The sequence below is a fragment of the Pseudorasbora parva genome, chromosome 13 (assembly GCF_024679245.1).
Source record: "Pseudorasbora parva isolate DD20220531a chromosome 13, ASM2467924v1, whole genome shotgun sequence".
NCBI classification, from domain to species: domain Eukaryota; kingdom Metazoa; phylum Chordata; class Actinopteri; order Cypriniformes; family Gobionidae; genus Pseudorasbora; species Pseudorasbora parva.
The window spans coordinates 39,126,162-39,154,139 of NC_090184.1; the positions used below are offsets into that span (position 1 = coordinate 39,126,162).

General features: G+C 36.7%; 1 protein-coding gene across 1 annotated transcript; it reads right to left on the minus strand.

The window, feature by feature from the left end:
* Positions 1-362: 362 nt before the first annotated feature.
* Positions 363-27,978, minus strand: bcap31 (B cell receptor associated protein 31). Its single transcript, XM_067414331.1, has 8 exons — positions 27,841-27,978; positions 25,907-26,015; positions 25,222-25,322; positions 22,570-22,714; positions 16,137-16,272; positions 10,872-11,001; positions 7,546-7,646; positions 363-2,322 (listed from the first exon to the last, which is right to left on the minus strand). The coding sequence occupies exons 2-8, from the start codon at positions 25,996-25,998 to the stop codon at positions 2,284-2,286; spliced, it is 744 nt and encodes a 247-aa protein (XP_067270432.1). The 5' UTR covers positions 25,999-26,015; positions 27,841-27,978; the 3' UTR covers positions 363-2,283.

A 27,978-nucleotide genomic window follows, 5' to 3' on the forward strand; every position in this document is an offset into this window, starting at 1 on the left:
GATTTATTGGGTCAATTGACATTTTAGACTTCAAATTTGGGGCTGCCTTTCACTGCCATTATAAGGCTTGGAAGAGCCAGAACATTTTTAATATAACTGTGTTTGTCTGAAAGAAGAATGTCATATACATGTAGGACGGCTTGAGTAAATCATGGACTAATTTAAATTTTTGGGTGAACTATCCCTTTAAATATGTAATGTAATAGATTATGTGACTAACTACAATTTTTGTCATGTAATTTCAATCAGTAACTGATTACAATTTGTAAGTAATCTAGCCAGCACAGCTTGTCCACAGTACATCTGAATGATGACAAGTTTGATAGGCTTTATTAAAATAAAAATAAACTGCAGAGACTCAATCAAGATGAATGAAGTAGAATTTATTGGTTTGGTTTATCAGCATTCCACCGAAAGCACATCATCAGAACACAAATTTCACAAATAATTTCATAGTGAAGTGACGCAGTTTGACGTTACTGATGAAACTCCTGAAGATATTCGCTGCAGATTAAACCATTACTCAATCAGAACAGTGCATTACGTACAACTACGCAATGAAACAACATGTTCCATGAAGGCTGAGTTTTTGTTCCATCATTACCAAGTTTGCCAACATAACAGTGCAGGTTTTGTTGAAAGTCACAAAGTTAAAAACATGATACAAGAATAAAGCAGCTACACTCAAGAATACTTCTAAAGAAAGAGCCCATTTAACAGTATCATTCGTTTATTTACGGTTTTGTTTTGAAAATGACAGTGAGAGATGACAGCCAAAGCACTTTCCATCTTCAGGTACACGCTGATATTTTCACTGAACTGGTGCTCTGGTTAACGTTTCACCAATCGAACCAATCGTTGAGCGAATGAAACAGTAAACTAGTGTCATGGTAGCAGATGGCATTCCTCGTGTTCTTATGTCCAGGAGGTCTTAAGAATGAATCATCCGACACTTTGCCGGTGAGCCCGATGCCCTTTCCCCTGGGAGCCCAAAACAGTGCTAATGTTGTTCCCACAGATTCCTATTTTAACACGGCTATGTCATTCCGGTTGATACCTTTTTCAGGTTGCACTGCTCTAAAACTGCAAAGATATTTACTTAGAGATGCCAGACGAGAACCGAAGACACCCAGGACGTTTAAACCGTAAAACAACCAGAGCAACAGCAAGTGAACGCAGTGACCTTTAGCGATGCCAAACGTTATCTGCGTGGCCCAAAACTAGTCCGTGGCCCTCAAATGTGTCGTTAGTATCATTTCAATAACTAGAAGACCAGAGATAGAGTGTGCTGTGTTTTGAAACACAATATCAGCTGTGGATGCTTTACTGTTCCTGCCAATGTGGCATTCTTACCCACTGTAACAGCCCTGCCAGGCTCATATCAGATTATACCGACTCAGTGGCCTCAAACCAGATAGGACTGGAAAGAAGCAGTTTACTCGCTCTGTTCAACAATAGCCCCAGAAAAAAAAGAAAAGTGATTCCTCACCCAGGACAAAAAACAACAAATATACCTTCATATAGCATGACAGGTGACAGTCAAAAATGACAAATGAGGCTCGATCGTAAACCGGAGGGATTTTCTTTCTTAGGTGCATATTGGGTGTAAAGTGTTGTGTACCCTATAAATCAAAGATCTAAAATTAACCAAGACACGCATCTGTACTGCAACCAAATCTCCATATTCATAGGAAAGATCGAAGCTTTCCCCCATATGGCAATAAAAGCAGTGAAAGTCAAAATTTGAAACCCAACAATTATCATGTAGAAAAACATCTCAGCTAGAATATCCAGTAAAGTATTTCTTGGTCCTTTAATTTAAACAAAGGACCTCATTTATGGACCACAAGCTGAATGCATTTGTGTAAACTGTAAACCATGCTTATGTATAGCATATTTAACTCAGAGTGTGTATTTACATAAGAGAGATTTAACCACAGAAATTCACCTTGCTTGTGTTTCATGGATGAGGCTCAATGTACCTGACATACAAACAGTGACGCATCGAGAAACTAAATGTAATACTCATGTCAATTCTAAACTGACATATTAGAACCAAAACTTTGGAAATAAAAATTAAAACACCAGAAGTTCACAGCAACAACAGAAAGAAAGCATACAGTGAATGAAAACCCTGCGCAGGCTTTATGAATCGCGTGGAAAGCACATTAATGAAGAACGGACCCTGTTTTTACGCAGCCACAGGAGTGATGCGCAGCCCAGCTGAGCTGCTATCAGCCAATGAGGATGCAGGAAAGAGAGCAGGTGCATGATGGTCTTCGTTCAGTCCGACTTCTTGTCCTGTTGAGCGTCACATTTGGCCTGTGTTCAGAGACAGAGCGGAAAGAAGATAAACATCTCCAACTGACAGAGCTTTGCACAATCCTGTACAACAAAAAAAGATTTGGCTGGTGGTTTTGGGTGCCTGACATGACAACAAGAAATCTCAGCAGTGTGTTGAAATGCTATACTTTATTTTAGGACAACTTTAAACTATACTTTTATCATATACTAGTAGATTTTCATAATTTAATAGATTAATAGATAACATAAAATAATAGATTTCATAATCAAACTATGTCTTTATTATACATTATTATACGGCTCTGTGAAATACTTGATTCTGATTGGTCAATCGCGCATTCCAGCGGTATGTTATTTCCAGATAACACCCGCTCATCCGGGTACTACGAGTCATCTTGACCGGTACTACATCTATGCTTAACGCTGGCGCCATCTTGTGGCTGTTAAATACTTAAACAGCCATGGCTACAATGGAAGACTTTCCTTTGTTACAGGCAGGTTTCCTTTATTACGTTTTTAATATAGATCTTTTTCTTACACAAACGCATCGATTCTAATCAGAAGGCTCTATTAACCCATCGGAGTCGTGTGGAGCACGTTATTTGACGGACAGCTGCATTTTTATGGACTTCAAAAACAACTACAACTACTGCTGGGATTAACGTTAGCCTGGATTTATTAAATATAACTCTGATTGTATTTGTCTGAAAGAAGAAGGTCATATACATCTATAATAACTTGAGGGTCAGTAAATCATAGGCTTGGTTTCATTTTTGGGTAAACTAACCCTTTCAGCATTCATTTTCAACATTTAGCAGCAATAGATAAAGGCTTAAAGCAGTTTGGAACTGTTTTTCTTTGCGGAAGCTTTGCAGAAGAGCTAATAATCCTGATCACTCTGTCGGGGTTTATTCTGCAATAACCGGCTGGGTGTACATTATCCCTTACTTATTACACGGCTCTGTGAAATACTTGATTCTGATTGGTCAATCGCGCATTCCAGCGGTACGTTATTTCCAGATAACACCCGCTCATCCGGGTACTGCAAGTTATCTTGACCGGTACTACTTCTATGCTTAACGCTGGCGCCATCTTGTGGCTGAAACAGCCGTGGGTTACAATGGAAGACTTCAAGGCAGGTTTCCTTTATAACGTTTTTAATATAGATATTTGTCTTACACAAACGCATCGATTCGAATCAGAAGGCTCTATTAACCCATCGGAGTCGTGTGGAGCACTTTATTTGACGGACAGCTGCATTTTTATGGACTTCAAAAACAGCTACAACTGCGGCTTGGATTAACGTTAGCCTGGACTTTTTAAATATAACTCTGATTGTATTTGTCTGAAAGAAGAATGTCATATACACCTACGATAACTTGAGGGTCAGTAAATCATAGGCTTGGTTTTATTTTTGGGTGAACTAACCCTTTCAGCATTCATTTTCAACATTTAGCAGCAATAGATAAAGGCTTAAAACAGTTTGGAACAGTTTTTCTTCGCATAAGCTTTGCGTAAGAGCTAATAAAATATTTAATCTCAAGACAATATTTTGTGTCTAATTTATTTGAGAATAGTAGCCGTGTAATAAGCGGGATAATGTACACCCAGCCGGTTGTTATCGCAGAATAAACCCCTTCAGAGTGATGCCTTACTAATCACTCTGTCAGGGTTTATTCTGCGATAACAACCGGCTGGGTGTACATTATCCCTTACTTAAAACAGCATGTATTGTACATTTTTAAATAAACTTTTTGTAATATATATTAATTTCAAAAGTCTCTTTTTTTTTTTTTTGCAAAAAAAAAAAACTTGCAAAAAAAAATACAAAATAAAAATAAATAAGCAGCTGAAACTATTTTTAACATTGATAATAAGAAATTATCTTAAAAAATATTACAACAAACCAATTAATTCAAATGGTAATATTTAATTATTGTTAACTAAATTATTCTGTTTTTTATCAAATAAATGCAGCCTAGGTGTGATTAAGGGACTTCTTTCCAAAGACATTAAGAAAAAAAAAATGTGTGTGTTATATGCAGTTCATTTTTGCATATTATTAAGATGATATAAACATTTCAAGAAAACATGTTTTAAAGTTGTCTGTTATTTTTTATTGGGTTCAAGATTTTAAAATGTTGTATAATCACAATCTACAACATGAATCCATTTTCCAAACCATGTTTTTGTCTTACCCTGTATCATTATGGTGCACTTATAATAAGTTTTTATATTGGGACTATTTCAGAGCGGTCTGGTAGTAACCGCTGCCGTCACTCGAGTCGTCATAGACATAAACTGAGAGAAGTAGCTCCGGCTGCAATGTTATTCTGTTATCTTAATAATAATAATAATGTTATGTTTATTAACCGCTAGAGCACAAAAAGTACGGACTGCAGCTTTACATTTCTTGAATCATAAAAAAAAATACGAAAGGTTTTTTTAAATGTATTTTTACTCATACTTGTAAATACTGTATTGTGGAATTTGCACTGGAAAATAATAGTTTATATTATAATATAATAACAGTGATGTCATGCAATGAAAATGGCTTTACACTGTGGTGTATGAAAGTAAACACTGTGTTGCCGTTTGGCTGAGCGTGTAATGGCAAGAACTGCTGCATGTGTTCACGAGTCACCGTCTCTTGTGAGAGCTGATTTATATGTAAACCAGAGAAGCCTGTCTATCAGACTCCCACCCTCTCTGTCTCACATACACACACTTGAGAAGACAACCGGTCATCACATTCATGTTCCCAGGAGTCGGCTGACCGAGACTTCAGGGAAATAAAATGACGAAAAAAACATTGATGTGGCGATTCAGGGTGAGTGATCTCTTCTACCACCATCAGCCACAGTAAAGCAGAACACCCACCACACACACCGGCTTTAGGTGGAGAGGAGACCATGTGTGCAGTTTAAGGTATTGACACATTGGTCCATCTAAAAAAAATTCAACATTTGTCCTTGTGTGCATTAATGAAACACTGTATCAGGTCTTAAAATACAACTATGGTGCTCATATGTGAAAACTGACTCTCAACATGTAATTTTAGTACCAGACTGATGACAGCACGTGTGAAATTTTTAACTTTACTAAATATACTGATATCAGACCCTCCGATTCTTTCAAACGGGTTTCACTGTAACGTTCACACTCAATATGCTAACAGATGCCAGCTGGACACGTGCCAGTGGTTCCAGTGTCCACTGCCTCTCCTGTCCTGTGCGCGTGACACCTAAAATATCTCTGACGTGTAATTTACTGGGTGTTTGCTTTTGCCAACACTACGGATCTCACATTTTCATATACAGTAAGTGTGAGATTAAAGCATTAATGTAGCTCAACAGTAACAGTGGAGCATAGTTCTTGCAAGGTCATGGGTTTGATTCCCAGGGAATGCATGAACTGATAAAACATAGTTTGAATGCAAATTGAAGGCAAACCAAATTTCTTCTGACTAGAAATAACTACATGTCAAATTATGTCAACTCGTCAACTTTTGAATGCATCTTGCACAATATATAGGACAGACAGTACCGTACATTATGTGAAGTTGGATTCGGTCTGTGATATTAATGTCTGCTTTTCTTTAAACACTTATACCTTTAAGCCCTGTAAAACCAGCTGCTTCAGTAGCCTTAGTGTTCACTAGCTGCATTATAATATTTGCTTTGAGCAACAACAACAAAAACACCTGGTGTTGAACACCTGGCATCAGGGCAGATTGGAAACGCATTTCTCATATGATTTTATCTACTAAAATTGCATCAAGGCATAGATTTTATCAGCATGCATGTCCTGGGAAGTGAACCTCGAAATGACAGGAATGCTACTGTATAAGCTACAGGAACAGGTTATTTTATCTGTACTGTTGATTTCGATTAGAAGATAACTGCTGACAAAAGTAGCTAGTTCCAACTCATAATGAATTAAATCAACCAGGGCAACTTTCTAAATGTTATAATTGAGTAATGAGGTATTGAATGAACATTAAAAACACTTAAAGGGATAGTTCACTCAAAAAAAGAAAATTCTGTCATCATTTACACACCCTTCATTGAATTTCTTTCTTCTGCTGAACACAAAAGATGATATTTGGAAGAATATGGTTAACCAAACCGTTGATGGGCTCCATTGACTTCCACAGTATGGAGGGGAAAAAATGATGGAAGTCAATGGGGCCCAACATTGTTACATCATTGTTTTTGTGTGTGTGTGTGTTCAGCAGAAGAAAGAATTTCATACAGGTTTAGACAGCTTTAGAACACATATTAAGGTCTGTATTGATTAGATGCTAAGCAAACAAACAGCGTGTTGGATACAGGAGAAATAAGCGAGAATAAACATCCGAGTGTCTTTGACTAGGACTTTGAGTATTTGGGCAGCATGCAAAAGACCAACAGTATATTAGACAGGCTCATATGGCTCATATGTGTATTATACTACAATTTTGTTCAACCCTATTCATTATATTTTATATTGAGTGAGGAGTCTTGTTCAGCTAGTCATCTTGTTTTGCTCACTGTAGGTCCATCAAAGGGGCCAAACGATTTTTCCAAACCCTAAAATATTTAGATTTACTCTTAGATTTGTCAGGCACCACATTAACCACACCCACGTTAAGATTTTTAAAAAAAAAAATTGTATCTTTCATCCTTCTTTAAAATGCGACCATGGTCCCCTCTGAAATTACTTTTCTATTGGCATTTACAATGGGGAAAAAATATTAAATCAGTATTATCCCAGGCAATCCTTTAAAGGGATAGTTCACCCAAAAATGCATCCAAGATGTAGGTGTGTTTGTTTCTTCAGTAGAAAGAAATTTATATTGTGAACTGGTTTAAAAGGATAATTTTGAGTTAATAGAAGAATAACATTTTCATTTATTAACATATAAATACATTTTAATATAAAATTACCTAATTACCTACATACATTTAAGTGATAATTTAAGCAAACCACAGAAATGGTTCATTGAAAAGAACAGATTCACAGCAATGATCCAGACTTCAACATGATAGGTTTTTACGCCAATGAGGTTCTGAATAAGAACTAGAATAAATGTTTAACCAGAGACTCTCCACGTCTAAACTCACATACTTGAGATGCTACTGGAATCATTAATCCCTCTTCAGGTCACTTCAGGTTTTGCTTCAGTTACAATTCTGCCTTAGAAGGCAGCAGTCTTTGTAGAGCTAGGGTGGGAAAGATGACAGATGCGTGAGCTCTGACCTGCAGTCTGGCGTGCTCCTCCAGCAGACGGTCGTACTCTGTTGTGAGGTTGTCGGTCTGCTTCTTCATGGCCTTCACATCACTGTCAGACTTCTGAAGAGCTGCACACACAGGCAAACAGTGTAAAGAATCAGCAGAAAAACAGAATCAGAGATGAGGCCTTCAGCAGATAGTCTGGTCCAATTTGCAAATTATTCTGTGCAAATACTGCTCACTTAGATCAGAAGAGACCATGTGATTGGCATACTATGCACAAGTCTTTAATGCTCACCAAAGCTCATTTATTTGATTAAAAAAACAGTAATATTGAGAAATACTGTACTACCCTTAAAATGTGCTTTGCCATGAGATGACCAAATCACCTTATGGAGAACTCAGTTGGGGGGTCATCAAAGGGCCGTGAACCCTGCAGCACAGTCTAAATACAGTGTACATGTGGAAGGAGGCATGGGAATTGAGCTTACTAAGCTCATTCCTCTGTGAGGAGTCTTGTTCAGCTAGTCATCTTGTGTTGCTCACTGTAGGGTCATCAAAGGGGCTAAATGATTTTCCAAAATATTTAGAGTTTACTCTTTGATTTGTACCCACGTCAGGCACCACCTTAACTGTACCCACGTTAAAGGGATAGTTCACTTTAAAATGAAAATTCTGTCATCCTTTACACACCCTCAAGTTGTTTTAAACCTGTATGAATTTCTTTCTTCCGCTGAACACAAGGGAAGATTTTTTTTAACAGTTTAACAGTTAACTGGAACCATTGACTTCTAGTAGGAAAAAAAAATACTATGGAAGTCAATGACTCCAGTTAATTGTTTGGTTACTGACATTCTTCAAAATATCTTCCCTTGTGTTCAGCTGAAGAAAGAAATTCATACAGGTTTGAAACAACTTGAGGGTGTGTAAAGGATGACAGAATTTTCATTTTAAAGTGAACTATCCCTTTAAGTTTATTCTAATTTTTTTTAATCTTTCATCCTACTTTAAAACGCGACCATGGTCACCTCTGAAATTACTTTTCTGTTGGCATTTACAATGGGGACAAAATATTAAATCACTATTATCCCAGGCAATCCTTTAAAGGGATAGTTCACCCAAAAATGAAAATGTGATGTTTATCCGCCTACCCCGAGTGCATCCAAGATGTAGGTGTGTTTGTTTCTTCAGTAGAACACAAATTAAGATTTTTATCTTTAACTGTTGCTGTGTGCCAGTCATAATGCATGTGAATGGGTAACAATTTTATGAGTCAAAAAAAAAACATGCTTATAACTACATGCACAAAAACCCTGCTGCTTGTGAAAACACACTCATGTCTTTGAAAAACCGAACAGTATTTGTTATTTTTTTTACCTCATATCCAGACGAATCTCATCTAGTGTTCCCATCCGTCATTACTTCCGTCTGGTAAGGTCAATCTGGTGCGATCATAGATATATATATATATCTAGTTTGGCCAAAATGTGCCAGTTTGACCTTACCAGGCGGAAGTAATGACGGATGGGAACACTAGATGAGATTCGTCTGGATATTAGGTAAAAATAATAAATACTGTTGAGTTTCTCACAGACACCGATCAGTTGGTGTCTTAAACATCAATGTGTCATCACCAGCAGCAGCGTTGTTGTACATGTTGTCTAACGCCGGCTTCACACTGCACGCGTAAGCAGGGCGTAAGCAGCGCGTATTTTTTTCGGCGCCCATGTTAATCAATGAGTGCATTCACACCGGCAGCAGAGGCAGCGCAGCGGCGCGTAGCAGGAGCAGAGCAGAAGCGGCAGTGCCGCGATCGTTTTGGCGCCAGGTCTATTTTTGACGCGCTGCTCACGATGAATTAAAGCCACAGTACATTGTTCTGATCAAAATTAACCTGGTTAACATGAAAAATAACACATTTAACCATGAAATAATTTAGTGAAGTGTTCCGTGTGTTTCTCAGTCACCATGACATCCGGCGCTGTGGAAGAAAAAAAAGTTCTACACAAAAAACGAAGTCACTGCCATAAGTTTTTGCCTGAACTACAAAACTAATTTTAAATAATGTATGCCAGTTAAGCTTAAATTAAATATGAATTAAATTATGTATATATTATAACTATATGCTGGCATAACAGAAACGATAAACAAAAAGCAAGTGTCACAGGCAGTGTTCTTCAGAGTGCACCTGTCCTGGAAAGACAGCAATGGATGAAACTCTCATCGTGGAGGTTTAGAAGCACACAGTTCTCTATGATCCACACAGTTTGCTTTATAAAGACTTGCAAGTGGAGGAAAAAGCATGGGAGGAAGTTGGTGAGCGTGAGCGGCTCTTGGTGCTGATGGTACGTCATTTTTAAGTGTTTTTGACAATCTTTCGTTGTCTCACGAACGAACAACTAAATATGGATAGGTAAATAGAATATACACACATTAATATAGCACACAAACAGTATAGACATGTAGATAGACTATGATGTGCGTTATTTTGTCATTTTTTTAAAAACGTTAGATAATTTGCTCATTTAGTTATTAATTATTCGATAAATCATTAAGAAGTTTCCTCTTAGTTATTACAGTCATTTATGAATTATCTTTAAGAGGTTTATGATGGGTAATGCATGTAAATTTGATGCCAATCCAATATTTCAAGACGATTTCCTGAAGTTTCTCTTTTTAGCAGTGTGCTTTTCATGGACATATAGTGCGATGGCCTTTCTTCTATCAAAAACTCGCACTAAACGAAATAAAAAAAACATCAGAAACAAGTGAAACGATTTTTTAAAAATAATGATAAATGCTTCATGATAAATCTGAATCTTTGCTTTATTTCCATTTCAAATAAATTAAAGAGAAAAGCAAACTTATCCATTATAGAGTACTCTGTACACAACTGCGCGTGACAACTGCGCGCGACAAACGCTGCCTGTGTGAAAGCAAAAAGTGCGCGCGCTGCTACTGCTTTACCCACGCGCTGCTTCGGCGCTGCCTACGCCCTGCTTGCGCGTGCAGTGTGAAGCCGGCGTAAGCATGTTTTTTTTTTTTACTCTCATAGAATTGTTACCCATTCACATGCATTATGACTGGCAGACTGCAACGGTTAAAGTTAAAAATCTTCATTTGTGTTCTACTGAAGAAACAAAGACACCTACATCTTGGATGCACTCGGGTTAGGCGGATAAACAACACATTTTAATTTTTGGGTAAACTATCCCTTTAATGATCTAAACAAATCCAGTTAACAACCTCCATGAAGATTTTTTTATGCTCACCAAGAGACTTGATGCATTCATTTAGAAATCTTTTTTTACATATGTAAACAGCAGTGGGCTTAAGTGAGAGGTTCAGTGTACCTTTCTTGGTTGCGTCGAGTTCATCCTTCAGTTTCCTGACCTCTTCTGTCAGATTTTTCTTATCATCCTCCACGCCACCCTTGGCCTTCCCACCCACCTCAGGCACTTCAACGCCTGCATGCCGCAGTTTCTGATGAAAAACATTCAATCTTTCTGTTAGTCATAGATTGAATAATCAGCTATTTCTCTGTTGATCCGAGTTCCCTGAGAATATCTAGAGGGTGTAGTTGTGATAAAACTGTTCATGTCAAAATAATTTATAATTATCAAATACATTTAATGTGATAATACATGGTATGTTGTGCAATTTGCCACTGACTTAATATCCAATTACTGAAATCAAGTTTCACCCAGTATTTTCAGGTAAAAAGCTGTTGCAAGCCCTTTTCTTTGGATGTTTTCAGATCCAAATGTAGCTAAAAGACTTGCAAAACATTTCACAGAAAACCTAATCATCTATTACATTCATTAAGCAATCAGTTACAGAGAGAACAAGTGCTCTATTTTCCAAGGATTGCAATCAAGTTAAAATTAGGCTTATCAATGATCTCCATCTGTGTCATCATCTTAGGAGATTCAGTTAGTGAGTAACCATCAACTGTAACTGTTCACATCTGACCTGCCCATTCTTGCTACAAACAGAAAACATTCTCTAGACAAATTTTAGCCTTTGGCCAGAAAGCTACAGAATAAATGGTCTGACCAAATCAAACAATATAAGCAGTTAAATACAATACCCTCTAACATGCTGCTCATCTTCAAATACTACACAACATAATTTTTTTTTTATTGAGAATGTGTGCTAAACGGTAGGCCATGGCTTCAATTAATAGAGATTTTTCTTGTTTATTTTATTGATAAAGCCAGTAGTTAAGTTTAGACTTAAATAATAGCGGCCAGCTTACTGCATACTGTGCATTGCACTATTTTTATTTAGGTTGTGTTCACACCTGTAGTTTGGTTCACTTGGTTTGTTTGGTGAGACCAAAAAAAATGTGTTCTGGTCGGCTTAGCGTTCACATTGGCATTTTAACACCGAACCTAAATCCTGCGATGAATGCGCTCGTTGTAGGTGCGTAGCTACATATGGTGGTATTTTAACCAGCTGAGAATTCGTGAAGAGCTTATAAAATGTGTAAAGGTGTCAAAACAGCGGCAGCAAACCCTCCGTCACACACACAAACAAAGATCTGCTGCGTGGAGATGCGATTCTGACGCCTGTACTGAACTGTGATGGGCAACATCACGACAATGATGTTGTTTACAGGCAAACTGAGTCCCATCATTTCAGAAGTCTAGGTCTGCTTGATTGACGTGCACCAGGGTTCAAATGGTAGCTTTCACACTTATTCAAATGACCCGCACTAACAGAGCAATCGCACCAGGGTTTGTTTTAATATAACCAAACATGCTAAGTGTGAACACACCCTTAAACAGTGAGAGAGTATGCAATATGCAAATGTTTTATCACTTCACAGGTTTAATTTAGCAGGAAGGATCCTATCATCATCTCATATAAAAAGGAAGAAAAAAAAAGGAAATCACAGCAGATATTACCGCTGGTTTACACTGGAAATCAGTTGAAAAAGGTCAGGATGAGTGCACTGCATTGTGGTATAAAGTCTCATGCATCATGTACTTTCTGTTTTATCAGAAAGAGAAAGTATAAATGTATCTATATATCTGTTACTTTGTCTAGTACAAAAGTGAAATTTTGATTTCAAGAGGTGATAAATAAACACTAACTGTCTGAACTAACAGTCTGAACAAAATGTCTGAAGTAACAGTCTGAACTAATTGTCTGAAACATTCAAATCTTACTCAACAGTCTGCTTATAGACATGCTGTACTCTTGTTCTGCTTACAAATTAACACATAACGACATGAGTAGCATTGTTGTAAGATTGTCAAGGTTCATGAAATGAGTCCCTGTACAAGTTCCACAAACCATTAAAACCCTGACTGTGTGAATATTTTAATGCTAAACCACTCAAGGTATGCAGCCCAAGGCACGTGGACATTTTGAAACGAGGCCTTTCAATGTGACCTTTCAAAGTGACCTGGACAAGGGAACAAACCCAGGGGAGTGTTTTAAAAACACGTCACACAGGAAAAAGTTGTTTTCTGGCCCCTAGGAACAACTTGATCTGGGTCAGATGTTTTTGAAGATGTTTCCTGCAGATATATTAAAAAAAGTTGAAATACAACAGAGGTACGAACACAAAACTGAAAAGACTTAAATGGGACGAAGATAAAAGGGGTGTAAGATGCAAGCTGTATCGACCCCTTAACCTAGAAAATTAGCAACAAGACAATGGTGGCCATTAAGAGAACTGCAGTCAGCGACTTGCTCGGAATTCATGATGCAATTTTTCTGTCAGAAACGTCCTTCACATTAAAAATAAATAAATACAACTACAGAGTTTCATAGACAAACTAAGAAGTGGAGGAAGGTCTCTTTTTTTAGTGTTTCGTTACAAGCCGTTCTTACATAAAGCGCCGTTAAAACCTTAATTAACATTATAAGTGGATTTGTTAGAAAAAAAAATGCACAAAGTGTAGAACATGATCCATTCCAAGCACCTAACCCTCATGAAAACTATCAGTGCTTTATTACTGAAGGATCCGTCTTGGCTAATTGCATTATGAATTATTAAAAAACTGTTTCACGTACCTAATAGCTGCAATATAACTACATTTTATGAGGCAGAAGCTTGCAAAATTCATGGTCTTATTCTCCCTTGATTAAATGTGAGTGCTTTAACACCTGCTTGAGAACAGTGATGGACTGACCCTGGACAGAGATGAGAGATGATCAATACAGGACCTTCAGGGGGTCACACATGGTGTGCTAACCTCTTACCTCTAACCTCTTACATCTACAAACAGTTTTTGCGCTTACGTATATCAATAATAGCCACATCAAAAAGATCACAGAGGCCGGCCAGGTCGTCTCACCCTGCCCAGGCGCTTCGAGAACACATTGAACACATTTAGAGGCCTCATTCTGCTAGTGTCAAACTTCATTTACTAAATTGAAATATTCCACCATCTGTCATTCAGCATGGCTTGTGCTCTTGTTTATGGTTCGCTCTGTGGTGTTACAACATGACAGACGTGAATTATGGTGGTATGCGTGTGTCCGAGTGTGTGATAACCCACGTGCAAAGATCAATGGTGTTGACTTACTGTACGTCAGCACTGTAATTGAGCCACACTCGGGCATCTACATACTAAAAAACGATGTGCGCTTAAGACAATAACACAGCATGTGATCACTGTATCTAGGGCTTGAAGTAACTAACTTGGCATGCATATCAAGGAAATAGCAGTGTTTGCAAATGACATACCACATCTGAGCTGTTTTGCCATTGTCATGACAGTCAGTGCAAGTCTTTTTTGTTGTCTTGGCTACAAGAATTAAAAGGCACGGGTATAGTAAAGTGTAAAATTTACTAAATATATGCGAGGAAGACAAGATCAATTGCAATTCATTATGAAATAACAACTAACTGAAATAAAACTGATGGTGAAGTTAAAAGAAATATCAAAATATCAAATAAAAAAACCCTGCTAATTATAATTGCATGCATCAAACTACAAGTTAGTGTATTAACTTGTGCATTCCTAATACTAAAATAAAAATAAAATAAAACTATTAATTATAGAGAAAACAAACTAATATAAAATGTAAATAAAAATAATAATTAAAAACTTTAATAACACTGTTAAATCTTGCAATAAATGGGACGTTTTCAAACTTAAATCCACTTACACTTAAAACCAAAAACAGAATATGCAATATTGTAATTATCTACCCAAAAACATTTTTAACTAAGTCTGTTAACCATTTCAGGCTGAATTAGCAACAGAAGCTTGCTAATACTCAGATTTAGAACAAACCCTAACCAGAATGCTTGAATAAATATCAATACAAAATATCAATATAAAATATATGAATAACTAATCATTGAACGTCACACACACGTCACAGAGTTTGATGATGTCAAGGCTTCCACGAGCAGACGAGTGTCATCTGTAGTTCATCTGATAGTGTCCTGTTTTATCTGCGGCCTGAACATATATTCTACCCTGAAGGCACAGAATAGCAGTCGCCACTTTCTCCCTTCACTGAATTTGAAAAGGCCTGAATATGTGGAAGTGATCTATAGATCTATAGTTCCTCTCTACATTGTTTGTACTGTTGGTTATTTTACAGGTGATAATTATACAAAGTGTTTGGCAGCTCCCTTGAATTTCCCTGGAAGTCGGTCGGACACAAATGAGTTTCAGTGCCTCAAGAGCGCAATGGTGAAAGCTCATCATGACCAAGACCAAACCTTTGGAAAACTCACCCTACTTAAACTCATCAACTTTGACTTCACTAGTACATCAACAAATTTTCCTATCCATATTTATGATATATTATTTTTCCTAAATATATTCATATCCATTTTATAAAAATGTACATCACATTAGATATATACATTTTTAAAGTATTATTATAAAATCTATTCTGACCATAAATACATGCAGAGCTAAATAAACTGGTTTTCTAAAGTTCATCAAAAGCCATTTATATTTGTTACATCCATGAAAATACTGAGCAACTGCTAGGTAACTCAACTTAAAGTAAAATTAAATACACTAAAAGTAAATATGGCACACTATTTTACTGGCATTTGGCACAAGGTGAGTGTTAATTTTGTACCCTGGCACATAGTCTGTAAATTCTAGACAATGTGAGACTCTGCCCTCTAGAGGTAAAATGCAAAGTCTGCAGTACTATGATAATGATATTTACAGTTTCACTGAGAACAGAGCTGGATAACACCTAACAAACCAAAAGGACTCATGAGAACATCAAATCATTTCTAATGAAGTGCATGTGGCATTTTAACTAAATCACAAACAGGTTAGCAGCCATTAAAGGGACAATTCATCTCAAATTCATTTCAATGTATTACTAAATTGCATTACTTCTTTATTGAATTGAGGGACTAGAGCAGCTTACCAACTTATTTTGTGTTAGTCATAGACATTTAATGAGTAAAAAGGGTGAGTAAATAACAACAGAATTTTATTTGGGGGTGAAGCGTTTCCTTTATATAGCACATTCATCATGATTCCTAGTCCAAATGTCCCACCCGCACTTCCTGTAGTTACACCATTGGTCAATAACCAGGCACCAGGTAAAGGTTACCACTAGATATGCCTTTGGGGTTATGAAAAAGCTTTACTAGTGGCCATACACAACTCTCTCACCTCCTGCAGTTTCTCATTTTCCTCCATGTACTTCTTCGCAGCATCGTTTGCTCCCTCCGCCTGCTTTTTAAAAGCTTCATTAGAGGCCATCAGTGTAGCCTGCTGAGACAGCAGTGTGGCCAGACGTCTCAACAGCCTGGAGGGGAAAAAACAAAGAAAATCATCAGACGCAAGTGGATTTACTAAACAGTCAGTGTGTATCTATCTGATCGTTACGGCTCACCGCTGCAGCCTACTCTGGCATTTCTGCATTGTACAGCCAGATTTTGGCATAATTAGTAGTGCTAGCAAAGGCAAGAATCTTTATTACTATTATTTCAACAAACCCCTTAATCTAACTCATCCCACACTGTTTGAGCTTAAGATTCCCTAAAATTGCTGGCTTGTTTAGCAGGCGTGTCCGTTACTTTTCTATCATTTTCACCTGCGAGACAAGACCAGACTAAAATAATAATAAAAATAAGAAGAAGAAAAAAAAATCCAGATATGGACCCGTTCCATATCTAAAGACCAGACTATCATACAGATCTAATGGAGGGTGCTACCTATTGACATTTTTTGTTTTGCTTCCCAAACTATCTAAAAGACCTTAACAACAGAATAGCAATACTTTGGTTTACCAGTTATAATTTATGTTATTAAACATGGATTAAAGGATTAGTTCACACAAAAATAAAAATTATGTCAACAATTACTCACCCTTATGTTGTTCCAAACCCGTTAGACCTTTGTTCATCTCCGGAACAAGAAGATATTTTCGATTAAATCCGAGGGATACCCTCCATATACAGCTATTTAATTAACACTTTCAAGGTCTAGAAAGGCAGTAAAAACATTGATAAAATAGTCCATGTGACTCCAGTGGTTTAACCTTAAATTATATGAAGTGTCGAGAATACATTTTGTGAGCAAAAAACAAACAAACATAAGGACATTATTTAAAGGAACTGTATGTAAGAAATGTATTTCAATTAATTATAAAATGGCCCCGATATGTCACTAGACATTAAGAAATCATGTTAATTTCAAATACTTATATCACTGACAACAGTAGTCCGGCCAGGATATTGCCTATTGGATATTGGGTATTAGGATATTGCCGGCCCCTCAAATTATGTTTTGGGTTTGCACACAAAAAGTATTCTCGTCGCTTCTTAAAATGAAGAAGAACCACTGGAGACATATGGACTATTTTAACAATAGTAGTAATAAAATAGTAGTTAAATTGCTGTCTATGGAGGGGTCAGAGACCTCTCGGATTTCATCAAAAATATCTTAATTTGTGTTCTGAAGATGAATGAAGGTCTTATGGGTTTGGAACGACATGAAAAAAAAAATGTATGACAAATTTTTAAACTAATCCTTTAAATATTAAACACTCTATAATACTTAGTTTTTTCACAATTTTTATAAAGCATTTACTGCATAATGTTTATGTTGACTTCACATGATTTTTTTGTGTGTAAATTATCAACTTTACACACACAAATAGATTTATATATTAGCCTAATTATACCGAGGTGCAAGACAAATATATAGCCGAATAAATATAATAATAAATGCACCATGGATTTCAGAGTATTAGTTCTTTGAAACACATTTAACTTCATTTGAATAACATATGGCTCATTTAAACAAGCAAATCTTAAAGGGAGGAGTTGATGCCGAGCCTAGATGCCTGTATGACATTTTTTATAGACTGCAGGAATAACATCTCTCCACTTCAGGACAAATTGCCCAGTCCAAAATCAGAGATTGGGTTACTTAGCATCACTCCTAAAGCATGCGTGACACTTCTAGGAAATCAATGTTCATTAATCACCGCCGGTAAACAGCATGACAAAAAAACTGCATAAACAAATGAGACCTTACCACTTGACCATAGCCAAATATCAAATGGTTTTTGCCAACCTGAAGCCAGTGCATAACTTTTGGCTATTCTCCTCACTTAAGACATGGTCAGTCTTCTAAAATTACAATTTCATAAAACCAGATGAGCTGAGAGATGCAGGCTGATGACATCTGAACCGTGTTCTTGAATGCAGAGGCTAAAGGCGGCATGCATCGCGTTCATGTCAATGTCCACATGCGTAAAAGGGTTCAAGGTTTTGTAAAAGGCTGTTGGGACCAAAATGCAGATTGGTTTAACCATGGACAGCCACAACTTGCATAAATGCAAGAGAAGGCCAAACCTTGGTCAAACGCTCTGTATGAGGTAACAAGGTGATCTGAGGTGACCTGCATTCACCTTAACCCTTTAAGCACTGATGGCCTTTTTACAGTTTTTAGAGAGTGACATAGACAAAAAAAAAGTTAACTACAGCAAGGAGAGTCAAAAAGTTGAAAAATAAATAAAGAAAGAAAGAAAATCTTGACATTTGGCCACCACCGCTTGCTTTAAACATTTTAATTGGCCAAATGAGACAAATAATTTTGTTATTCAAATGGTTATGAATCAACGGATTGATTCATGATGACCAATGTCACGTGATTTCAGCAGTTTGACACGCGATTCATGACTCAATAAGCTGATTCATGACCGTTTGAATCTTTATTTGAGGTTTGAAAACAAACTCGGAAGAGAAGACTGCTGAATAAAGTCGTAGTTTTTGTTATTTTTGGACCAAAATGTATTTTCGATGCTTCAAGAGATTCGAATTAACTAACTGATGTCACATATGGACTACTCTGATGATGTTTTTATTCCCTTTCTGGACATGGACAGTATAGTGTGCATAGACTTAGATACGCTCTCTGACTAAATATAAAATATCTTAAACTGTGTTCTGAAGATGAACGGAGGTCTTACGGTGTCAAACGACATTAGGGTGAGTCATTAATGACATAAATTACATTTTTGGGTGAACTAACCCTTTAAAGGATTCATTTCCTAGTGAAAGCAAAATGGCATAAAAAAACAGAGAATAAATCTTGAACGCAGTTGTATTTTTCTCACCCGATAAGCAATTTTTGCCAGTGGGGTATGACAAACAAATTTCATTCAAGATCTATTCTCTGAAAACAAGTTATTTTTGCAGTGTTTGCCGTCATGTTGCTTTAATTACAGAACAGTGATTTCCAACATACATTGGAAATGTGTGGCGCCTACTGCATCCTAACACGGACGAAGCACATGTCAAACCATCATGCGCTGCTTTAATCACCTTTGTGGCATCTAAGCGTTTACTGCCAAGGTAGAAGAGGTCCTTTTTGTAAGAAGAGTCATGGCCTTTCAGCCAGTGAGAATGCCATGAACACTGGCTAAATATAATACCCGTCACCAGTTGCTTGATCACATGTCCTGCAGCTGTCTGTGTGATTACGAAAACGACACTCAAGCCCAGCAGTCAGGGGAAGTAGTATCACTAATGGATGTAGTAGTCATCCAGCAGGATATAAATAACATGCCATTCAAAGAAAATATGGTGAAACCCCTGTAAGGAATAACTATGCAGAGCTGGGAGACTCTCAAATGTTGCGTATAATGTGCAACAACAAACTGGCCAATAGGGTTGCAAGAAGAAGTACCCATGGATGGTTTGTGAATGGAAACATTGTGCGAGACCCCTAACCGGCTCAACATAAGATTCTTTCCACGTCTACTGTAATATAGCGACATATTCTGCTCACTGTCTGCCCCACACGTACACAACTCATTCACCTTTCATGACTATAAATAAAGACACTGTCTCCAACAAGGTGGAGATGCAAGATGAATCTGTGCTAGTAAAAAAAGAAAGCTAAATGCCATGACAGATAAGTATTTTATACAAAAAGAACATAATTGCCTCTGCATTTTCACTTCAGAAGGATAAATACACAGAGCAGGGTTAGATACAGAGTTAACGGGAGGTACTGCACGCTAATATAATGATTTTGGTTGGATGAACTTAGCAATCTTTCAAACATTTAATTTGTGTGACTTTATATGACCTCTTCCAGTTGGCACTGGTGCTCATCTCACCATTGTGACTGATATCTTGCATCAAACAAAAGCAGTTCTCATGTTTAATATCTTTATATTATGTTTCTGTAGCCTACAAAGTTTGCTATGTTTTAACATTGGTAAAAATAAACATGTTCAGTCTCTGCCATGAACATTTAATTTTGAGGGGCATTAAATCTTTCAGAAATCCAAATAAATGGCCACTGCTGTGATTGTCCAACTTCAATTACACTGTATCTATGCCTGCACCTCCACAGAACGTGTCGTGTAATTTGATGCTCAAGATGGCCGGTGCTAGAATAGAGTGGTAATTGATAGGCTAATAGTTAGGCTATAAACAAACTACACTATGGTCACATGACTAAAACATCATCCACCCTAAGCTTTTTCACTCTGCTCACATTTGTGGTATTATTAGTGTATTTTACTCCGTAGAATAAAGCGTGAAAATATTTTGAGCTTGTTTACTTCAGACATTATTTCAAGATATTTAACCAACAACCCACTGACTGTAACCAGAAGTTTCTAGTTTTAGGATTCCTGTAGCACTCAATTACATACCACATAGTTTTGGATTAGGTTTCAAAACAAAAGTCTTCTGAGGATTCTATATACCTTTTAATATCAATTATGCACCGGGTTAGTAACAAGCATATTTTAAATGATAAACAAGTAAAGCCTAGTTTCAAATGTAGTGAATATAATACAATAATTATATCCCTTAAAACTCATATTTGATCACTAAATTGACATTTAAAAGTTTTTTCCTATGAAAAAAAATCTTCATGTGCTACTGAGTGAGCCAGTGAGCATTATTCATATTGAAAAGTTACGATATATTAATCATGACAAGCATGATATTTTCTTGAAAATTTGGAAGCCTGTATTAGAATACTTGAGAATATGATCATTATATACTGGGTCTCATACTGCATTACATATTTGTAACGATTAATCTACTTTCCTGATGTTACCACTGTGATCTGTTTGGAACCCCTTTATTTTATGTATCAGAAATACTTATCCTCAACTAGAATTGCTTAACTTTTATGTATTCTGTATACCGTACCATTGTTTCCTTTGTTGGACCTTTGTTCAGATAAAACAAATGTCATTAAAAAAAATAAAAAAATTCTTGCATGTAACTCTACACCCTAGCTTCATTTAGTATTTGCGTAACTATGAATATGCAAATGAGTCCCACCTCTACACCAGCTCAGAGACACACTCGCTTATCTTTACTGTAGTAAACGCTGCAAGATGGCAAGTGGAAATACTCATTTAATTCAGCTACATAAGTTTGAACTGGAAACTGGATCAAAAGAAGTTGAAGAGTGAATTATACAGACTCGTATAAGTCGATGTTTTATAATGGTAATGCATTTTATGTATCACGCTTTACAATGTCGGGCACAATGATAATTAATATGATTAGCCTTTTGCTTGACTATGTTATAAAACAGCTAATAATGCATTGCTAATGTTACACAAAACATGTTCCTGTTCGCCATCTCAGAGTCAAACAGCTACCTTTTAACAATCAGCATCCTTAGAAAACGCTTTAAACAACGTAGAACGTCAGTGGAGAAAACCATAGTTTAAACATCTTAATATACATCTCGTACATAATTCCCCCGCTATATTGATAAATGTACCAGATTTCTCATATTAACAGAAAAATATAACTTGGTTTCTTTTGAGACTCCCCTGCTTTAGAGAATAGTTAATGATATGCTTAAGCCCGCCCACATGTTAACGTGATTGGTTAAATGTTAAGTTTGTGACGTAAAAAACACTGTCGATTTCAAAGCGCGTTTTTGAGACCGTCTTTGGTTCACTGCAGTTAATTTTTTTCACCAAAAGGGTCTTTAAGTGCATATCCTTCTCATAACGTGACCAGTACACTCTGTTATATGTCAGTAATAAAACCTCGATAATATTTGACCTCAATAATCATTGATAAACATTCTGGGAACATTTGTTATTATACAAGTAATCTGTCTTGAATACCCTGAGTCGGTGAATGATCTCATTTAAGTGTCACACAAGGTCAGCAGTGCTGGGCTTGGCTACGTTGACAGTGGAGAAATGTTATGCAAGTTGAGGACAAAACCTACTGAATGCAACCTGCAGTTGTACACCCAGGGTCCTAAATAAACACTTGCCAAGTGCTTGATGAGAGTGGTGTTTGGTGAGTAAATATGTTATTTGTTAGCTGGCTGGTAACTTTTTGTAGGCACTGCAACATAACACATGGTCCAAATCAAACAGCTTGCACATCTTTTTTGAATATACTCCTCTGGCGCAGAATGTGCAGAACCCAATGACCCTGTTCTGAAAGCCAGGCTGATGCTCTGTTTATAAGCTTGTCCAGAAAATCTGTTGGGAGCCATCAACTAAAATAAAGTCAGGCCGCGTAACTGATTGCATTCAGAAAACCAGTGCCAAAGCGCGACATGTCGAGTTGGGTAAAAAACGGACACTCACAAACACAGGAGCAGAGCGAAGCCGGCGATGTATTCGTTCCTCTGGGCTCTGAACAGCTTCATGTGGATGTGCTCGATGGCCACAGGGTTGTTGCTCAGATCCACTTTCTCTGACACACTGTATTTTCTCACTTCTCTAAAGGCATCTGTAAAAGCAGAAACACAAACTTTGGTTTCCATTTTTCATTCATAAATCTAGTCCATTCCATGAAAAGGTCATAGAGAGAAAATTTGCCTAAATGTAATGTTTTTAAGGGCTGTCAAAATATATGCATTAGCAATTAAATAAGTTAATTATTGCATGTACTCAATTCATTTAAATTGCCAAATGTATTTATGTTTCTGAAATAAGTCTCTTTTGCACAAAAGGCAAATTATTTGATCAAAAATAGTATAATAGTGTAAAATATTATGAAAATTTATAATAACGGTTTTCTCTTTTATTATTTTTTTTAAATGTAACTTGAATTTTCAGCATTATTACTCCAGTCTGCAATGTCACATGATCCTTCAGAAATCACTCTAATATGATGATTTGATGCTTAAGAAACATATTTTATTAATATTATTATTATTATTATTATTATTATTAATGTTGAAAACATGCTTAATATTGCTGCTATTAAAAACATTGAAATAGAAATCTGGTTATAAATGTTGTGGTTTTTTACATTATAAATGTGTTATAAACTATAACTTTTGATCAGCTGAATGTGTCTGTGCTTTTATTGGATATTTCAAACTTTTTTAACAAATCAAAAACTGAAAAATTGGGCGTGCAAAATTATTCTGCCCCCTTAAGTTAATACTTTATAGCGCCACCTTTTGCTGCGATTACAGCTGTAAGTCGCTTGGGGTATGTCTCTATGGGTTTTGCACATTGAGAGACTGAAATTTTTGCCCTTTTCTCCTTGCAGAACAGCTCGAGCTCAGTGAGGTTGGATGGAGAGCGTTTGTGAACACCAGTTTTCAGTTCTTTCCACAGATTCTCGATTGGATTCAGGTCTGGACTTTGACTTGGCCATTCTAACACCTGGATATGTTTATTTTTTAATCATTCCATTGTAGATTTTGCTTTATGTTTTGGATCATTGTCTTGTTGGAAGACAAATCTCTGTCCCAGTCTCAGGTCTTTTGCAGACTCCATCCGGTTTTCTTCCAGAATGGTCCTGTATTTGGCTCCATCCACCTTCCCATAAATTTGAACCATCTTCCCTGTACCTGCTGAAGACAAGCAGGCCCAAAACATGATGCTGCCACTACCATGTTTGACAGTGGGGATGGTGTGTTCAGGGTGATGAGCTGTGTTGCTGTTACGTCAAACATAACGTTTTGCATTGTTGCCAAAAAGTTCAATTTTGGTTTCATCTGACCAGAGCACCTTCTTCCACATGTTTGGTGTGTCTCCCAGGTGGCTTTTGGCAAACTTTAAACAACACTTTTTATGGATATCTTTAAGAAATGTCTTTCTTCTTGCCACTTCTATAAAGGCCAGATTTGTGCAGTATACGACTGATTGTTGTCCTTTGGACAGAGTCTCCCACCTCAGCTGTAGATCTCTGCAGTTCATCCAGAGTGATCATGGGCCTCTTGGCTGCATCTCTGAACAGTCTTCTCCTTGTATGAGCTGAAAGTTTAGAGGGACGGCCAGGTCTTGGTAGATTTGCAGTGGTCTGATACTCCTTCCATTTCAATATTATCGCTTGCACAGTGCTCCTTGGGATGCTTAAAGCTTGGGAAATCGTTTTGTATCCAAATCCGGCTTTAAACTTCTCCACAACTGTATCTCGGACCTGCCTGGTGTGTTCCTTGTTCTTCATGATGCTCTCTGCGCTTTAAACTGACCTCTGAGACTATCACAGTGCAGGTGCATTTATACGGAGACTTGATTACACACAGGTGGATTCTATTTATCATCATTAGTCATTTAGGTCAACATTGGATCATTCAGAGATCCTCACTGAACTTCTGGAGAGAGTTTGCTGCACTGAAATTAAAGGGGCCGAATAATTTTGCACGCCCAGTTTTTCAGTTTTTGATTTGTTACAAAAGTTTGAAATATCCAAAAAATGTAATTCCACTTCATGATTGTGTCCCACTTGTTGTTGATTCTTTACAAAAAATTACAGTTTTATATCTTTATGCTTGAAGCCTGAAATGTCACAAAAGGTCGCAAAGTTCAAGGGGGCCGAATACTTTCGCAAGGCACTAAGTATTAATTTATTTTTTTAAAGCCTTACTGACCCCAAACTTGTAAAAACAGTATTCCTTTTAAACAGTAAATCTGCTAATCTGGCACATATTTTTTCATATACATAATATAATGTATAATGTACAACATGTGTAACCTTGCCAAGCTGCTGAATAACAAATAAGCTAATATATGAAGCTAAGATAATATGCAATTGTAGACAATTATATGCAAATGAGCTCATTATGACATGAATACAGTGATTATTTCAGAATGGCCCCCTTTTACAAGTAAGTCGTAACTAATGGTGGATTGGGGGCGGCGGAAGTAGTATTTTTAATAATACATCCTCTTTAACGTCATCTTGAATTAATTGCTGTGTGCTGGTGTGTGTACATTTATGCCGTTTAAACAAGGCTGCTTAAAGGGAACAATGCTGTATTTAGGTTTTTCCAAGCTTACCTACGAGCAGAAAGACAAGGATACAAATGATGACGATGAAGGCAGTGTTTCCATATGTCGTAATGACAGTGACCAGTCGAGACTTGAAAAATTTGCTCCATCTACAAAGGCAACAACAGAGATAACATCTTAATAAACAGAGGGCAAAAAGGGACACAAGATAACGCTAATCTTTCTCAACAAGTGCAAAGAACACCATAAGATTTACATTTTTTACAACACACTTAAAAGCGAGTGCAAACAAATGTCTTTGAGAAGCATTTTTTGTCTCTTTGAGGAGTCACCTAGATTTTTTTGTGGTTAAGAAAATGTTGTTTACCAAGTTCCCCAACCTGTCAAACTTTAAATTGATTGGAAGATCATGTGAATGCTCTCAAATTAAGAAATGACTCCCTGTTGAACTTGAATAAAAGCATTGCACAGAATTGAGTTATCCTGGCAGTGCTGGAATCAAAACATTCAAATCAACAACCAAAAGCTCAGAGTAATTCTCATTTTAGGGCTTTAACACAACAACACTATTTCGCAACAAATGAACATTTCAGTACTGGCAATACTCTGAGATCTTTCCTGGAAGAGGCCCGTGTTGAAGAAAATAAAATGAAGTTTTTTCAGAGCCTGACGACTATCAGATGTTATTAAGATTACTACGATAATATGCATTTCATCACCACATGAAACTCACCGTTTTGGGGAGATGAACGGGACACATAGTAGTAGTACCGCAAATACCTCAGCATATAGAAACGTCGCCACGGCCGTCCACTGCAAGCTCATGACGGCAACCTGTAAGTCTGTGAGGACATATCAGCAGTGATCAGTCTATATTATTAAATGCACATCAATTACCAGGCCCTGTCAACATAATTTAGCATAAATCATTTGACAGGCACAAGATTTGGGCAAATGTGGCCCGGTTTCACAGGCCTTAGTTCAATTAGGACATTTTACTGGTGTGCATCACGAGACGAAATAAAGACAATGATACATTTCAAGCCATTTCAGTGAAACAGCTCAAACGTGCATCTTGGACCATCTTAAACCTTGTCTGTAAAAAAACAGGGAACAAAATCCTTGGAGCGAAGTAAACTTCCTTATTTTTACTATGTAAAAAAAAAATGTAGAAACTCAAATCCTCTGGGGCCAGTAGTTCAAAAAGTTTAAAATGATCTGGATTTGGAAATCCTATGTTTTGCTGTCCAGGATCAGGTAATCCATTTTACTTCTGTGCTAGTTTTTCAAAGAAAAACTTGATTGGATCACCCTGATCCAGATACACACCTTTTCAGATTACCAAATCTGAATTACTAGAGCTCTTTGGAGCCCTAAAGGGACAGGGTGATGGAAAACATATGAGCTTTTGTTAATACATTTTTAAAAATGTTAACGCTTTTGTGTTCTCTTAAAAATGTTCCCGTAGCTTTCACCCAAGAAACTTAGTGTCAGCTCACAAAGACCTTTTGAATGGTTCATCTATTATGATTGTGCCAATGTAGTTTACAAAAAAAGTGATGATAAAAAAAAAACACTTTAAATTAAATATAATATTTTCGTTTGATATTTACCATTGTTTGGGGATTATTTTATGGCACCTAATCTGTTTTACTTTACTAGCCTAATGGCTACTTCTAATTTATTACTTTAAAAGTTAAACTAATCAAGAGCAAACATCTCATGATACAAATGTTTTTTCTGACCAGTTCTATTACATTTTTGTTCCTGAATCCACTGTTCTGCTGGGATCAGTATAATCCTGATTTTTTTGGATCAAAGGTACCCCAATCTAACTTAAAAAAAGTACAAAACAAATTGATCCAGACCAAACCAACATTGGATTTTGTGATCTAATCTGATTTCAAAAAAAATTCCGCCTTCTTCTTCTTTTGAACAACCCATTTTCAAGATTTGACCCAATCAGATAGCCCAGATCTGATCACATTACAACTGGCCCCTGCTGATGCTCATTAAATTATCAAGCGATACAACAGCACCATCTTATGTCTATAACTGAGAACCCCAGACTGGAGATGAGACCATCTCTGAGGCCTTTTACAGAATAGATTTAGGCATGATAAATAACCAATGCATATCAAATAACAAGGATAAGCTTCTTGGTTTCATAGTAAACCATCTAAACTCATTTGCTCATAGAGAGCAAGTTTGTTTATTAAACAAAAGAAAACTATCAAGACCAGGTACCGTATTTTTAGCAAACAATTCATCATTGATTTGAAATGAAAGGCAGATAATCGTGATTTCACAACTAGATGTTTTATAATAAATTGAGAAATAAATATTTATTGACAGATCTAATCAAATAATATAACATACGAATGAACGAATTACAAATTTATTTCGTCAAGAACTGATTAGTTAGACTGGCAGCAAATGAGAACAAAATAAGACTTAAACAACCGGATAATATATATATATGCAAATTGTGTGAATAGTAGGAATACATATGTAAACAAACTTGCATGCAAAAACATGTCTGTCAGAGCAGTTCAACATTTTAGAAAATTCGCTTAGTTATTTGAGGTACACAAAAAAATATTCGCATTCATAAGAGCACTGAATTGATTTAAGATAAATTAAATAAAAAGCTGTATTAGAACTTACGGAATGTGAAGTAAAACCAGTAATATTCGCAGAAAGGCCTACAGGAATCTGTCAAAACTTCTGCTGCACCCTCTCACACACTAATGTACTTCCGGTATACGTGCCAACTCACTCTACGGCATGACGACTTCCTGTCGA